Source organism: Hordeum vulgare, chromosome 2H (genome assembly GCF_904849725.1).
Source record: "Hordeum vulgare subsp. vulgare chromosome 2H, MorexV3_pseudomolecules_assembly, whole genome shotgun sequence".
Lineage (NCBI taxonomy): Eukaryota > Viridiplantae > Streptophyta > Magnoliopsida > Poales > Poaceae > Hordeum > Hordeum vulgare.
In genome coordinates this window covers 24,925,426-24,939,905 of record NC_058519.1, presented here as the reverse complement: position 1 = coordinate 24,939,905, position 14,480 = coordinate 24,925,426, and the positions used below count along the sequence as shown (strand labels likewise).

Sequence of the window (14,480 nt, the reverse complement as noted above, 5' to 3'; positions counted from 1 at the left end):
GTCTCGCAATAAACAAGATCCAGATATAATGTTCATGCTCAACGCAGGCACTAAATAAAAATGATTCAAGTTCATAACTAATCCTGATGGTAACTGAAGTGAAACTGTGCCGACGGCAATTGCATCAACCTTGGAACCATTTCCTACGCGCATTGTCACTTCATCTTTCGCCAGCCTTCGTCTATTCCGCAGTTCCTATTTCGAGTTGCAAATATGAGCAACAGAACCGGTATCGAATACCCAGGCACTACTATGAGAGCCGGTTAAGTACACATCAATAACATGTATATCAAATATACCTGATTTTTCTTTGGCCGCCTTCTTATCAGCCAGATACTTGGGGCAGTTGCGCTTCGAGTGACCCATACCCTTGCAATAGTAACACTTTGTTTCAGGCTTAGGTCCAGCTTTGGGTTTCTTCGTCGGATTGGCAACAGGTTTGCCGCTCTTCTTTGAATTACCCTTCTTGCCTTTGCTGTTTCTCTTGAAACTAGTGGTCTTATTCACCATCAACACTTGATGCTCTTTACGGAGTTCAGACTCTGCGACTTTCAGCATCGCAAACAACTCGCCGGGTGACTTGTTCATCCCTTGCATGTTGTAGTTCAACACAAAGCCTTTATAGCTTGGCGGTAGTGATTGAAGGATTCTGTCAGTGATAGCCTCTTGCGGGAGTTCAATCCCCAGCTCAGCTAGACGGTTTGAGTACCCAGACATTTTGAGCACATGTTCACTGACAGACGAGTTCTCCTCCATCTTGCAAGCATAGAATTTATCGGAGGTCTCATACCTCTCGATCTGGGCGTTCTTCTGAAAGATGAACTTCAACTCCTGGAACATCTCAAATGCTCCATGACGCTCAAAGCGACGTTGAAGTCCAGGTTCTAAGCCATACTGAGTAGTCCTCCTTACGTGTTAACCAAGCGTTCTTAACATCCTGGTCAGCCGTAGCGGGTGGTTCATCTCCTAGCGCAGCATTAAGGACATAATCCTTCTTCCCAGCTTGTAAGATTAGCTTAAGATTACGAGCCCAGTCTACAAAGTTGCTTCCATCATCTTTCAACTTAGCTTTCTCTAGGAACGTATTAAAATTCAGGGTGACTGCCGCGCGAGCCATGATCTGCAACACAAATATATTCAAAGTGGACTTAGACTATGTTCAAGATAATTAGAGTTTAACTTAATCAAATTACTCGCTAAACTCCCACTCAAAAAGTACATCTCTCTAGTCATTTGAGTGGTTCTTGATCCACTTACACTAGCTCAAGTCCGATCATCACGTGAGTTGAGTATAGTTTCAGTGGTAAGCATCCCTATGCTAATCATATCATCTATATGATTCATGATCGACCTTTCGGTCTCATGTGTTCCGAGGCCATGTCTGCACATGCTAGGCTCATCAAGCTTAACCCGAGTGTTCCGCATATGCAACTGTTTTGCACCCGTTGTATGTGAACGTTGAGTCTATCACACCCGATCATCACGTGGTGTCTCGAAACGACGAACTGTAGCAACGGTGCACAGTCAGGGAGAACACAATTTCGTCTTGAAATTTTAGTGAGAGATCACCTTATAATGCTACCGTCGTTCTAAGCAAAATAAGGTGCATAAAAGGATTAACATCACATGCAATTCATAAGTGACATGATATGGCCATCATCACGTGCTCCTTGATCTCCATCACCAAAGCACCGACACGATCTTCTTGTCACCGGCGCCACACCATGATCTCCATCAACGTGTCGCCATCGGGGTTGTCGTGCTACTCATGCTATTACTACTAAAGCTACATCCTAGCAAAATAGTAAACGCATCTGCAAGCACAAACGTTAGTTTAAAGACAACCCTATGGCTCCTGCTGGTTGCCGTACCATCGACGTGCAAGTCGATATTATCTATTACAACATGATCATCTCATACATCCAATATATCACATCACATTGTTGGCCATATCACATCACAAGCATACCCTGCAAAAACAAGTTAGACGTCCTCTAATTTTGTTGTTGCATGTTTTACGTGGTGACCATGGGTATCTAGTAGGATCGCATCTTACTTACGCAAACACCACAACGGAGATATATGAATTGCTATTTAACCTTATACAAGGACCTCCTCGGTCAAATCCGATTCAACTAAAGTTGGAGAAACTGACACTTGCCAGTCATCTTTGAGCAACGGGGTTACTCGTAGCGATGAAACCAGTCTCTCGTAAGCGTATGAGTAATGTCGGTCCAAGCCGCTTCAATCCAACAATACCGCAGAATCAAGAAAAGACTAAGGAGGGCAGCAAAACGCACATCACCGCCCACAAAAACTTTTGTGTTCTAGTCGAGAAGACATCTACGCATGAACCTAGCTCATGATGCCACTGTTGGGAAACGTCGCATGGGAAACAAAAATTTTCCTACGCGCACGAAGACCTATCATGGTGATGTCCATCTACGAGAGGGGATATTCGATCTACGTACCCTTGTAGACCGCACAACAGAAGCGTTAGTGAACGCGGTTGATGTAGTGGAACGTCCTCACGTCCCTCGATCCGCTCCGCGAACCGTCCCGCGATTAGTCCCATGATCTAGTGCCGAACGGACGGCACCTCCGCGTTCAGCACACGTACAGCTCGACGATGATCTCGGCCTTCTTGATCCAGCAAGAGAGACGGAGAGGTAGATGAGTTCTCCGGCAGCGTGATGGCGCTCCGGAGGTTGGTGATGATCTTATCTCAGCAGGGCTCCGCCCGAGCTCCGCAGAAACGCGATCTAGAGGTAAAACCGTGGAGATATGTGGTCGGACTGCCGTGGCAAAGTTGTCTCAAATCAGCCCTAAAACCTTCGTATATATAGGGGGAAGAGGGGGAGCCTTGCCTTGGGGTCCAAGGACCCCCAAGGGGTTCGACCGAGCCAAGGGGGGCAACCCTCCCCTTCCAAACCGAGTCCAACTAGGTTTGGAAGGAGGAGTCCTTCCCCCTTTTCCCACCTCCTCTTTTTTTTCTTTTCTCTTTGATTTTCTTCCTATGGCGCATTGGGCCTTCTTGGGCTGTCCCACCAGCCCACTAAGGGATGGTGCGTCACCCCCAAGGTCTATGGGCTTCCCCGGGGTGGGTTGCCCCCCCCCCCCCCCCCCGGTGAACACCCGAAACCCATTCGTCATTCCCGGTAACTCCGAAAACCTTCCGGTAATCAAATGAGGTCATCCTATATATCAATCTTCGTTTCCGGACCATTCCGGAAACCCTCGTGACGTCCGTGATCTCAGACGGGACTCCGAACAACATTCGGTAACCAACCATATAACTCAAATACGCATAAAACAACGTCGAACCTTAAGTGTGCAGACCCTGCGGGTTCGAGAACTATGTAGACATGACCCGAGAGACTCCTCGGTCAATATCCAATAGCGGGACCTGGATGCCCATATTGGATCCTACATATTCTACGAATATCTTATCGTTTGAACCTCAGTGCCAAGGATTCATATAATCCCGTATGTCATTCCCTTTGTCCTTCGGTATGTTACTTGCCCGAGATTCGATCGTCAGTATCCGCATACATATTTCAATCTCGTTTACCGGCAAGTCTCTTTACTCGTTCTGTAATACAAGATCCCACAACTTACACTAAGTCACATTGCTTGCAAGGCTTGTGTGTGATGTTGTATTACCGAGTGGGCCCCGAGATACCTCTCCGTCACACGGAGTGACAAATCCTAGTCTCGATCCATACTAACTCAACGAACACCTTCGGAGATACCTGTAGAGCATCTTTATAGTCATCCAGTTACGTTGCGACGTTTGATACACACAAAGCATTCCTCCGGTGTCAGTGAGTTATATGATCTCATGGTCATAGGAACAAATACTTGACACGCAGAAAACAGTAGCAACAAAATGACACGATCAATATGCTACGTCTATTAGTTTGGGTCTAGTCCATCACATGATTCTCCTAATGACGTGATCCAGTTATCAAGCAACAACACCTTGTTCATAATCAGAAGACCCTGACTATCTTTGATCAACTGGCTAGCCAACTAGAGGCTTGCTAGGGATAGTGTTTTGTCTATGTATCCAGACATGTATATAAGTCTTCATTCAATACAATTATAGCATGGATAATAAACGATTATCTTGATACAGGAATTATAATAATAACTATATTTATTATTGCCTCTAGGGCATAATTCCAACAGGGAGTATGTCTGTAATGCATGTTTTAGTGCCAAATAAGGGCAGGCTTATTGAAACTGGCTGTTGTCAGGGTTGAACTTGCATTCGTTGCAAAAAAAAGGAAAGGAGGGGGGGCTGAACTTCCATCCATGCAAAAAAATGAGTAAAATGCATCAGTGCACCCTAAACTTGCTGGTTAGGACTAAAACAATCCTCAAACTGTGAAACTGCATTAATACAGTCCTAATACTTGTTCCTACAGTGTTTATACGGTCCTCCAATTTGGTTGATAGGTCCTGGCGTACGAGCAACATACGAATGGGTTGTACATAGACTAGCCACGTCAGCATGGGGAAGTAAAGAGATGTGCACTTTGTGTTCGGCCCCTGCTACACGTACAAAATTCCCCATCTGTCCTGATCTGGACGAGACTCTCTTCTTCCCCTGTTTCCCCTGATCTGGACGAGACTCTCTTCTTCCCCTGTTTCGAGTCACGAGCACAGAGAGTAGGGACACGGTGGAAGGGGGTGGTTGATCGGCACCTCTGACGGTCCATGCGAGCACCAGGAACGGTGAAGGAACGGAGAGCCGCACTCTCGTAACTACTAGCGGCGGTTCACGGCAGCAATGGTCGGCCCTGTACAACGCCATGAGAAAGGGGTGGAACCCATGTACGTTGAGTGTCAAATTTCCCACATGATTGTGAAAATTTGCCCATGAAAAGTTTTTCCCACTAGATTAGGCAGTTGTTTAGCGATCCCCCATGATTTATGCACTAATTTGGTGGCATCTGACTCATATTAGGCTAGGGTTTAGGTATTTGTAGGGTTTATCTCAAACTGAATGACTGAATTAATTAAATTTTGCTCTTTTTGCAGTGAAAGACAGTAAATTTTTCACTTTGGAATTTGTTCATGGAGGATTTTTCCATGGCAATGGAAGAAACAGAGCCTATCTGAATGGGAAAAAGACTTGCTACGATTTTTGTGAAACTGAGTGTGTATGCATGAAGATGTTTGAAGATTTGGTAGAGCATATTGGGTATGAGACGGCTGGTAGGGTTTCCATGTATTGGTTGCTACCTGGCTCTCAACTGAATGAAGATGGTGCAAGGTTGTTATCGAAGGAAGACGAAGTTTGTATTGACATTGTGAGAATGATAAAAAGAGGGCACCGATACTTGATGATTTTTCTGGATCATGAAAACAACTACAATGGTGGAGGAGGATCAACATGGGATGATGTGCTTGCCACTCCACTAGTATATTTACCTCATGTTATCAGTCCTAAGAAGAAAATCACGGATGTTGTTAGTGGTGAGGAGCAAAGCACAATTGATGGCAGTTATGTTGACGACAACACCATGTGTGAGGCCAATAAATTTGCAAGCAATGAGGAAGTTGTTAGGTTGAGGCCAAGAGCAAAGCGAGGAAATGTCGATGAAGAAGATTGTGACGATGATGATGATGATGATGATGATGATGATGATGATGATGATGATGATAGTGAAGATAGTGATTATGTTCTCGAGATTGTAGACAGTGATTATGAATTGGAGGATGGTGATGGGGACTTGGTGCAGGATCAACTACATACTATTAGTGATAGGAAAGGGAAGCAAGTGGTTGAGGATTGTAACTCTGAAGATGAGAAATTAGAAGCTCCACAGTCGGACGAGGATGAGATGAAGTTCAATTTCAAATCTTTTACAGCAGAAGATATGCATGATCCAAAGTTCCATGTGGGGCAGCTATTCTCATCTGTTGATTTGCTACGAAGAGCAATCAGGGAGTATAGTGTGAAAGCGAGAGTGAGCATCACATTTCCCAAGAATGATAAATGTAGGATTGGAGCTAAGTGTGAGGATGGATGTCCATGGTATCTTTATGCCTCATTGGACAAAAGGACAGATTCAGTTATGGTGAAAACCTTCAATGATGTGCATCATTGTAGCAAGAAGTGGCAAGTGAGGGCATTTACTGCCAAGTACATTGCTAACAAGTATGTGGAGAAAATAAGAGCTAATGAGAAGATGACCCTCAAGGGATTGGCAACACTTGTGCAGGAAGATTTCAACATGACAATTAAAATAGGGAAGCTAGGGAGGGCCAGAGGACTAGCCTTCAATATTATATATGGAGATGAAATAGCACAATACAACAAGTTGTGGGACTATGCAAATGAGTTGAGGAGATCCAATCCAGGAAGTACATTTTATTTTAGACCTTGCTGAAGATGTCCAGTTTGAGAAATGCTACTTTTCCTTTGATGCTTGTAAGAGGGGCTTCCTATCATCTTGTAGGCCTATTCTTTTCCTCGATGGTTGTCATTTGAAGACACAATATGGAGGCATCCTACTTAGTGCAGTAGGAATGGATCCAAACGATTGCATAATTCCTATTGCACATGCAGTGGTTCCGAGAGAAGATACAAAGGCCTGGAGGTGGTTCTTGGCAACTTTAAAGAAAGATCTTGGTATTGTGAATAGTGCTCTTTGGACTATCATGTCTGCCAAGCAAAAGGTGAGTGTGTCTTACCTTTTTTTCAACATTTCCTTACTGTACAGGGCTGCATTTAAATATTGTTAACACTTGCTTTATTAATTTACTTATGGCAGGGTCTAATAAAGGCAGTGAAAGAATTGTTTAGTGGTTCCCCACATAGATTTTGTGTTAGGCATCTTTGGCAGAATTTCAACAAAAATTTTAAAGGCAAGGCCCTCAAAAACCAACTCTTGAAATGTGCTAGAAGTAGTACTGGAGGGAAATTTAGACAGAGCATGAATGAAATGTTAGTTCTAAACAAAGAGGCACATGATTGGCTAGAGGAGTTGGATCCTACAACATGGGTTAGGGCATTTCAAAATGAATTCCCAAAGTGCGATGTCTTGTTGAACAATAATTCTGAGGTGTTCAACAAGTATATATTGGATGCAAGAGAGATGCCTATAATCAGCATGTGCGAGAGGATTAAAGGACAACTAATGGGAAGAAATCATAGCAAGTTGCAAGAGGCCTTGAAGTGGCCAGGTACTATATGTCCAAAGATAAGGAAAAAATTGGACAAGAATGTGGAATTTGCTAGAACTTGCTATGCTTCACCAGCTGGAATGGGAATCTTTAATGTGAATGATAGAGGCGTGGACTACGGGGTTGATTACCACTTGAGGAAGTGCAGCTGTAGGAGATGGGATTTGTCTGGCATTCCATGCAGTCATGGAGTAGCTGCTCTCAGATATGACAAAATCAATCCAGAGGATTATGTCAACTCATGTTATTCTATTGCAACATATTGCAAGGCATATGAAAACATTATTATGCCATGTAGAGATATTAGTGAGTGGAGCAAAATGAATGGCAGAACTATCGCACCACCACCATTCATAAAGCAAAAAGGAAGGAGGAGGAAGAATAGGAGAAAACAACCAGAAGAGAAACAGGGAAAAAAAGGAGTAAAAATTACAAGGGCAGGGGCAATAATCCATTGCACCTATTGTGGAGTTGCTGGCCATAACATTGGTGGTTGTACGGACTTCAAGTTAGGTTTAAAACCAAAGAAAAAGTCTGAAAGGGTCAGAGTGAGAGCAGAGCCTGATGTTTCCTCCTCCTCGGATGAGGAAGAAGCAGTTCTAACTCATGTGAGTCCCTATATCTAGCTACATGGACTTCATTATGTTAGTAATTATATGCTTCAACATGTAAAAAATGTCCCGCTTTTACTGTTTGTAGGAACAGAACCAGCAGACAGAAGGTTTAATTCAAGAGCCACTACATGTGTATCAGCCTGACATAATTAATATTTTAACACATGAGGTACTTACATATCATTTGTTTTCATTTCACATAATAAGTTCATGTACAAATGTTTCATCTATGATCGTAAAATTGAATTCTGTTTCAGAGAGAAGCAAGCGAGAGGGAAGCAAGCCATAGGGAAGCAGTCCATCAAGGCCCGTTGCCAAATTTTGTTTTCATAGAGGAGCATGTCATGTCTCAGCCCCCAGTTATCCCTACTACAGCAACAAAGGAGGGAAATATTCACAGGAAAAGAGAGGTTTTAGCATTGGCAAAGCTAAGAGCTGCAGCTGAGAAAAGAGAAGTTGCAGACCTTGCAAAGTTTGAAGCAGCTATGGCAAAGTTGAAAGAAGAAGAGGACAAAATTAAGTTTGCAGCTCAAAAGAGAAAGGAAGAGTTGAAAGCTAAGAAACAAGCAGCTGAGGAAAAGAAGAAAACTATTCTAGAGGAAAAGAGACTTGCTGCAGAAGAGAAGAGAAGAGCTACTGAGGAAAAAAAGAGAAAAGCCCAAGAGGAGAAACTTCAAATGGCAGAGAAGAAAAGGAAAATGATGGATGAGAGGAAAAGAACTGCAGAGATGGAAAAACAAAAGAAGGCTGCTGAGAAGAGAAGGATTGCAGAGGAAAAGAAAATGATTACAAATAAAAAATACCAGCAGGAGGAGGCAGCTTTTCTAATACATCAAGCAGAGGAGTTTGAGAGGCACGAGAGTTGGAGAAAATTCAAGGAGGATGAGGAGGCTGCAAGGCAAAATGCTTGGGAGCAACAGAACAATCAACAAGACACAACAAGGAATGAAGAATGGGAGCTGAGAAAGAGGAGAGCTGAAGAAACAAACAAGAAAGCAATGGATGACAAGATGGCAGGTCAAGCAAGGAAGCAAGCTGCCTTGGATGAACAAATAAAACAAAGAGCTGCAGCAACTAGTTCAAGGGCCGAGGAGGCAAGATTTAATCCATGCCCTATTCAAGGAAACAATACAAAGAAAAAATTTGCACCTACCAATCAGAAAATGACATGTTTTAAGAAACCTAGAAAGGTTAACATGTTCGATGAATTTAGGTAAAGGGACGTGAAGTTTGGAACAATCCTCATCTCTTTTTGTGTTTCTGCTTATGATCAGGCGCAAAACTTGTAATGGCAATTTTTTTTTATGATCATTGCGTTGATCATGAAGTGGAAGAGCTGTCTTTTGATTAGGAAACAACTATTACAGACTTTGTGTTATTTGTACTGTGCAACTTAATTGACCAGATTGTTCAAGTGCAAATATAATGCTTATGTGTGCTTAATTTGTGCAAATCTATTGTTTCTCAACTTCAAAACTTTATATTCATTCAACAAATGCTTCACATTTTAAATAATGCATTGTTTATTTTAATGTGGTGTACTGGACACTGCACTGGACACTGCACTTCTTCTTCATGGCCGTGAGAAGCGTGCTGGGCGTCAGCCTGAGCTATCGTCGCCCACAGCCATCGCGAGTAGCAAGTGACTGTGATACAGTGCATAGAGCTCATCTATGGAAGTCGTCCGCAAGAGGATAATGTGGCTGGTCTCCGGTCGGAGGAAAGGCTCTCTACGGCACCATGGAGACGGGAACCACGGCTGACGACGGGCTGTCGAGCGATGGCCGGCAACATGCGTGGCAGCTACATGAGTGCGACAGCGGATGGAGGGATTTGGGCGCTGCAGGAGCATATGGCGAGGGTTAGGGATTTAAGAGCGATTTGGGGATTTCTGTCCACTAGAGACCAAGTCAACTCGGCCTACGAACGCTCACGTGGCCAGCCTAATATGCTCTGTACAGCGAATTCGTATGTTGCTTGTACGTCAGGACCTATGAATCAAATTGGAGGACCGTATGAGCACTGTAGGAACAAGTATTAGGACTGTATTAATGTAGTTTCACAGTTTGAGGACTGATGCATTTTACTCCAAAAAAAAATAAAGGGGGGTTGAACTTGTCCCTGAATCATTACGGCGGGATTCATCAAACCGTATTTACCCCCGTGGAAGAGGGACCGCACGAATCGATCCGAAACCGCATCCGTTTTGGAGCCGAATCGGAGGTCGCTCTTTATATATACCTGTTGATCTGGACGATGAATCCCACACCTTGAACTCACCCGCAAGAAAAAGAAGAAAAAAAGAACTGCCGGATCGCGGAATCAGTGTACCATGGCGGATCAGCCGGGAGATTCGTCGAAGTTGTTTTGCAAGCTCCTCCAACCGCATGCAGTTTTCTTTCTTCCTACTCTCATTATAATCCATCAGCCGTGGAGTAGGCATGCAGTTTCGTTGGGATTCGAGGGCGGTTTCTCTTTTTTTTGACCGGCGCCTCATTATGTTCAAAAAATGTACTCCCTCCGTCAGCTTTCTGTACCTGAATAACTGTACGATTGTTTAGATACGGAGGGAATACATAGGGATCATGATGGTTCTTAACTAAACATGTACTCCCTTCTATATTTCTTTACAGAGAGAGTAGAGAATACACCCTCTGTTTATAAATTTTTATTCAAAGATTTGTAGTTAAATGAATGAATCTATAATTCAAAATATGTCTTTATACATCCGTATATATAATATGTATTGAAATCTTTATATATTTAAGAAAGGAGGGAATAGATAATATTTATGCTACTATTTGGACTTGTAGTAGTTTTACAAAATACTCCTTCTGTAGCTCTTTCCAACTATAATTATTTAGCTATAGAAGGTGTATTATCCTAGAAGACTTAGAGCAACTCTAGCAAACCCCGTAAAAACGTAAACTGTAAAATTGGAATACGGATTGAAAGAAGGCATTTTAAGGATCCATTTTAGCTACTACAGCCGAACAGAAACTAAAAAAAATGGGATAAAGAGCTCCCTCCTCCGGTCCAAGCGACCGCCGCCTCTTCCTCCAGCCGGCCGTGTCGGCCGCGCCCCATCACCACGCCGGCCGCACCCAGCCTCGCCGACCACGTCTTGTCGCCCGCCGGCCATGCCTCGTCACTCGCCGGCACTGTCCTGCTCTGTTACCAGCCGCGCCGGCCGAGTCATGCCCCTTTGCCAACCTTGCCGGGAGGATTCCGGCAGCTAGATTGAGGTCATGCGAGGCCACGACGAGGTCGAACTCGTCCAATTCAAACCGGCGGCGCACCGTCCATCGGCCTTTCCGGCGTGCGGTGATGAATTCCGACGAGTTTAGGACGAATTCCGGCAAACTCCACGGCGGCGTGCTTGCTCCGGCGAGATTTGACTGGTACACGGGCCCCCTCGGTTCGGCCTTCCAACATTCAAATATAAGGGTTTCGGGTGTGGCTTTTCCGTGCCTCAGTTTTACGGTTTCTGTTCTGGACTTTTTTTATCTAAACTGTAAAATACAAAAAAATTACGGGTTTGATTGGGATTGGGACTTGTACTAGTTGGACCCCTAGGCGAGAAAATTGGAAATTCGTTCCTCACAAATTCCCCAATTAAACAAACCGTAGCTTCGTTCGCCCACCTTCTCCACCTCCCGCTGCCCAGGCTCTCGGAGCCGTCCCAGTACGTCACGCGCGCCCTCCTCTTCGGTTTAGCCATCATATATATTACCCTGCTTCATTCATTCTCTTACATTCGTTTCGAATTCCAACAATCGATCTCGTACGGCTCTGGGTGGAAAATTTTGCCAAAGTAGAATTAATCACTGGGTTCATAGATAGGCAGATAGATTATGCTGCTTCCCTTCACTGTGCGTAGTGAGTAATTCTGAATTATTACTGGCATGTTGTGGTGCAGGCACAAGGAGAATCTGCCAGAGGGGCCAAAGCACCACCATCCTGCTCAACCTGCTGCTGTATCATCCGCTGCTTCCAGGGGGAGGTACGCAAGGTAAACAAGAAAAGACTAGCCTCTCCTCTCTCTCTCTTTTTTTTTTTGATTGATTGATCTCTGTTGAATAACATTTTGATTTTGGGCGTGATTGCGAGATCTATAGCTTAAAACCCCTCAGGCTGCCAGTATTATTAAGCGGATTTTTCTTCTTGCGCTGCTAGCTGCATCGACCATGGGCTAAGAATTGTACCCAACCTATCCGTTCCGGAATAATAATAATAATAATAATATGTGAGCCGCTATAAGCTCTGATTGACTGTAGCAGCTGTCATCCACGCCTGGCACTTGTTCAATTCGCAATGTCAAATCCGAATCTGAGATAAACTATTCAAGTTTTTCATCTCTTGTAACCGGTTTGTAACAAACTCTGCACGCATCCCTCAGAGAGACACGCCACACTTCAGGACACTGCATCTTTATTTTTGAGTGCTATAGCGTGCTATATGGTCTTTAATCATTTCTATGACATGATCATAATTTTGTCGGATGCATTAGGAGTCGAGCTGGGTGGGCTTCCAAGGTCAGGAGTACCCCATGCATCAGGAGCCGAGCTGGCTGTGCTTCCAAGGAGAGGGGCACCCCAGAAGGTGTCAACATGGCGGAACATGGATTTAGGTTTCGATTCACTTTCCCTCAACCCGATTATGGTGAGTACGGCGCCGATTTCGGTGAGGAAGAGGAGTATGTACCAAGGCAGAGGAAACCTCCGCAGGTAAGGAATGCACTCCGTGAGAAGAGAGTCGCGTTTAGGCAAAAGACTGGGCGGCACCATGCAGAGGTAGCCCTGCGTAAGTACAACAGAGCAAACAACACCAAGGTCTCTCTCTCTCTCTATAAGTGTGTGTGTATGTGTTAACCCAGTGCTCTATTCTAACTGTACTTTTCCATATTGTTTTTCAGTTTGAGCTGGTGGAGGTACCAGTGATCCGTGAGTTTTGGGAGTTTGGAGGGGGCTGCATCCATTACAACTTCACAGCTAAGCCAGCAGAGGATCATCATCATCATTCTGCCGATGCCGACAGCACCAAGCTCTTCTTCTCTGAGGTCAACTCCGCTTTCCATGGCGAGACTGATGTGGTCCTGTGCTGTATCGTTGGAGAACATGATAATGGTACGTACTTGCCAGAGAGATTGCTGTTTTCTAATTTTTGCATATACGTGCATTTCCTTCTGTTTCTTTGTCCTGCCTTACGTATGTGCAATTCCTAAAGAGTGCTTTTTGCAGACCAAATCCTGGACATAAGATGTCCATGCCGTATGCTCATAGAAACTAATTAACAACCCTTGTGATTTTGCATGCCCTTCCTGCTGCATAGATAGTGTCACCTTTGCCAATTGAACATCCTGCAAAAAATATGAACCTTTATTCCTCTAGATCATATGCCCTGCTGCTTAATGGATGCATCTAAATATACACGAAGAAGCAGTTAAGCAAAAGTGGCATTTTTTTTTGTGAGATGCTCAATCCTGCTTTGTTAGGCTTCCAGTTAGTTGTATGCATGCTATCTGTATCTCCAGAGTAGCATGTACTCCCTCCGTTCCATGATATAAGTCTTTTTAGAGATATCACTAAAAAACTACATACGGATGTATATAGACATGCTTTAGAGTGTAGATTCACTCATTTTGCTTTGTATGTAGTCCCTTAGTGAAATCGTTTAAAAGACTTATATTTAGGAACGGAGGGAGTAATCGTAAGGTTTGCGTTAGCTGCAATATTCTAATTTATTTATTCATGTTATTAATACTTGTCTGACTCTTTTTTTGTGTGTGTGTCCGTTTTCTAGGGCATTGCTACGGCTGCGAAGGCTTCAAGCCGACCGTTGTTCACCCCAGCAGCCAAGCATATGGTGGTGGTAGTAGTACTTGCATTGATTTTGCTGGTTCAGACGGAAGCTCGGAGAGTGATTAATACACAAAATCTTCCAATGGTTTAGCTTGATCGGTGGTTGGATTTGCCTTGCATGCATGGCTAATCTTCCAATGTGTTCTGTCTTAGCTCTTCATGCCAAGATAAATGTACTTTTGGTGGTTAATATCGTTCTTAAATATCTTTTAGGGGGGGGGGGGTATATTTTCAGCGAGTTGTTGATTGTTTTTGTTGTTGGAAATAAAAGTTAACTGTGCAGATGGAAAGTGAAATCCGAGTTTTCGTCGTATGCTGTGTGCTATGAGATGATGTCATATTTTGCTCTTGCTGCTTGCTTACCCTTGCAAACTCCTTTTCAACTTCTTTTATCTCAGTGAATTTATCCGTGTTCCTGCATGTAAGTGTTTGAGATACTCGTAATTATGTTGTTCTTTGTTGAAGAACGTCAGTGTTACTCCCCTGTAAAAGAAGTCTTAAATGTGAGTTTACATCGTGAACCCTTGACTCCTACATTATGACTCACCGAAAAAGGCTTTCACCTCACATTATTATATGGGTCCGATTATGTCACATCTAGATGTGAGATAATACTACCTCACATCTAACATGACATCATTCATATATGTTATAACTTGTCCAGCCAGTCTCGCTTTTTTATTGTCCAGCCCAACCGCTATTTGTTGCTTTTTTAAAATTGTTCAGTCCAGTTTTCCAAAAATGATTATATTTTTTATTTGTCCAGTCATCCTTGTTTTTTCTATTGTCCAGCCCAACCGCTGTTGTT

General features: G+C 43.6%; 1 protein-coding gene across 1 annotated transcript; it reads left to right on the top strand.

Annotated features, from left to right (window-relative positions):
• Positions 1-9,591: 9,591 nt before the first annotated feature.
• LOC123425106 lies at positions 9,592-13,738 on the top strand. Its single transcript, XM_045108775.1, has 6 exons — positions 9,592-9,779; positions 10,832-11,212; positions 11,731-11,814; positions 12,370-12,643; positions 12,727-12,937; positions 13,614-13,738. Exons 1-6 carry the CDS (start codon positions 9,592-9,594, stop codon positions 13,736-13,738), a joined length of 1,263 nt encoding a protein of 420 aa, XP_044964710.1.
• Positions 13,739-14,480: the final 742 nt, after the last annotated feature.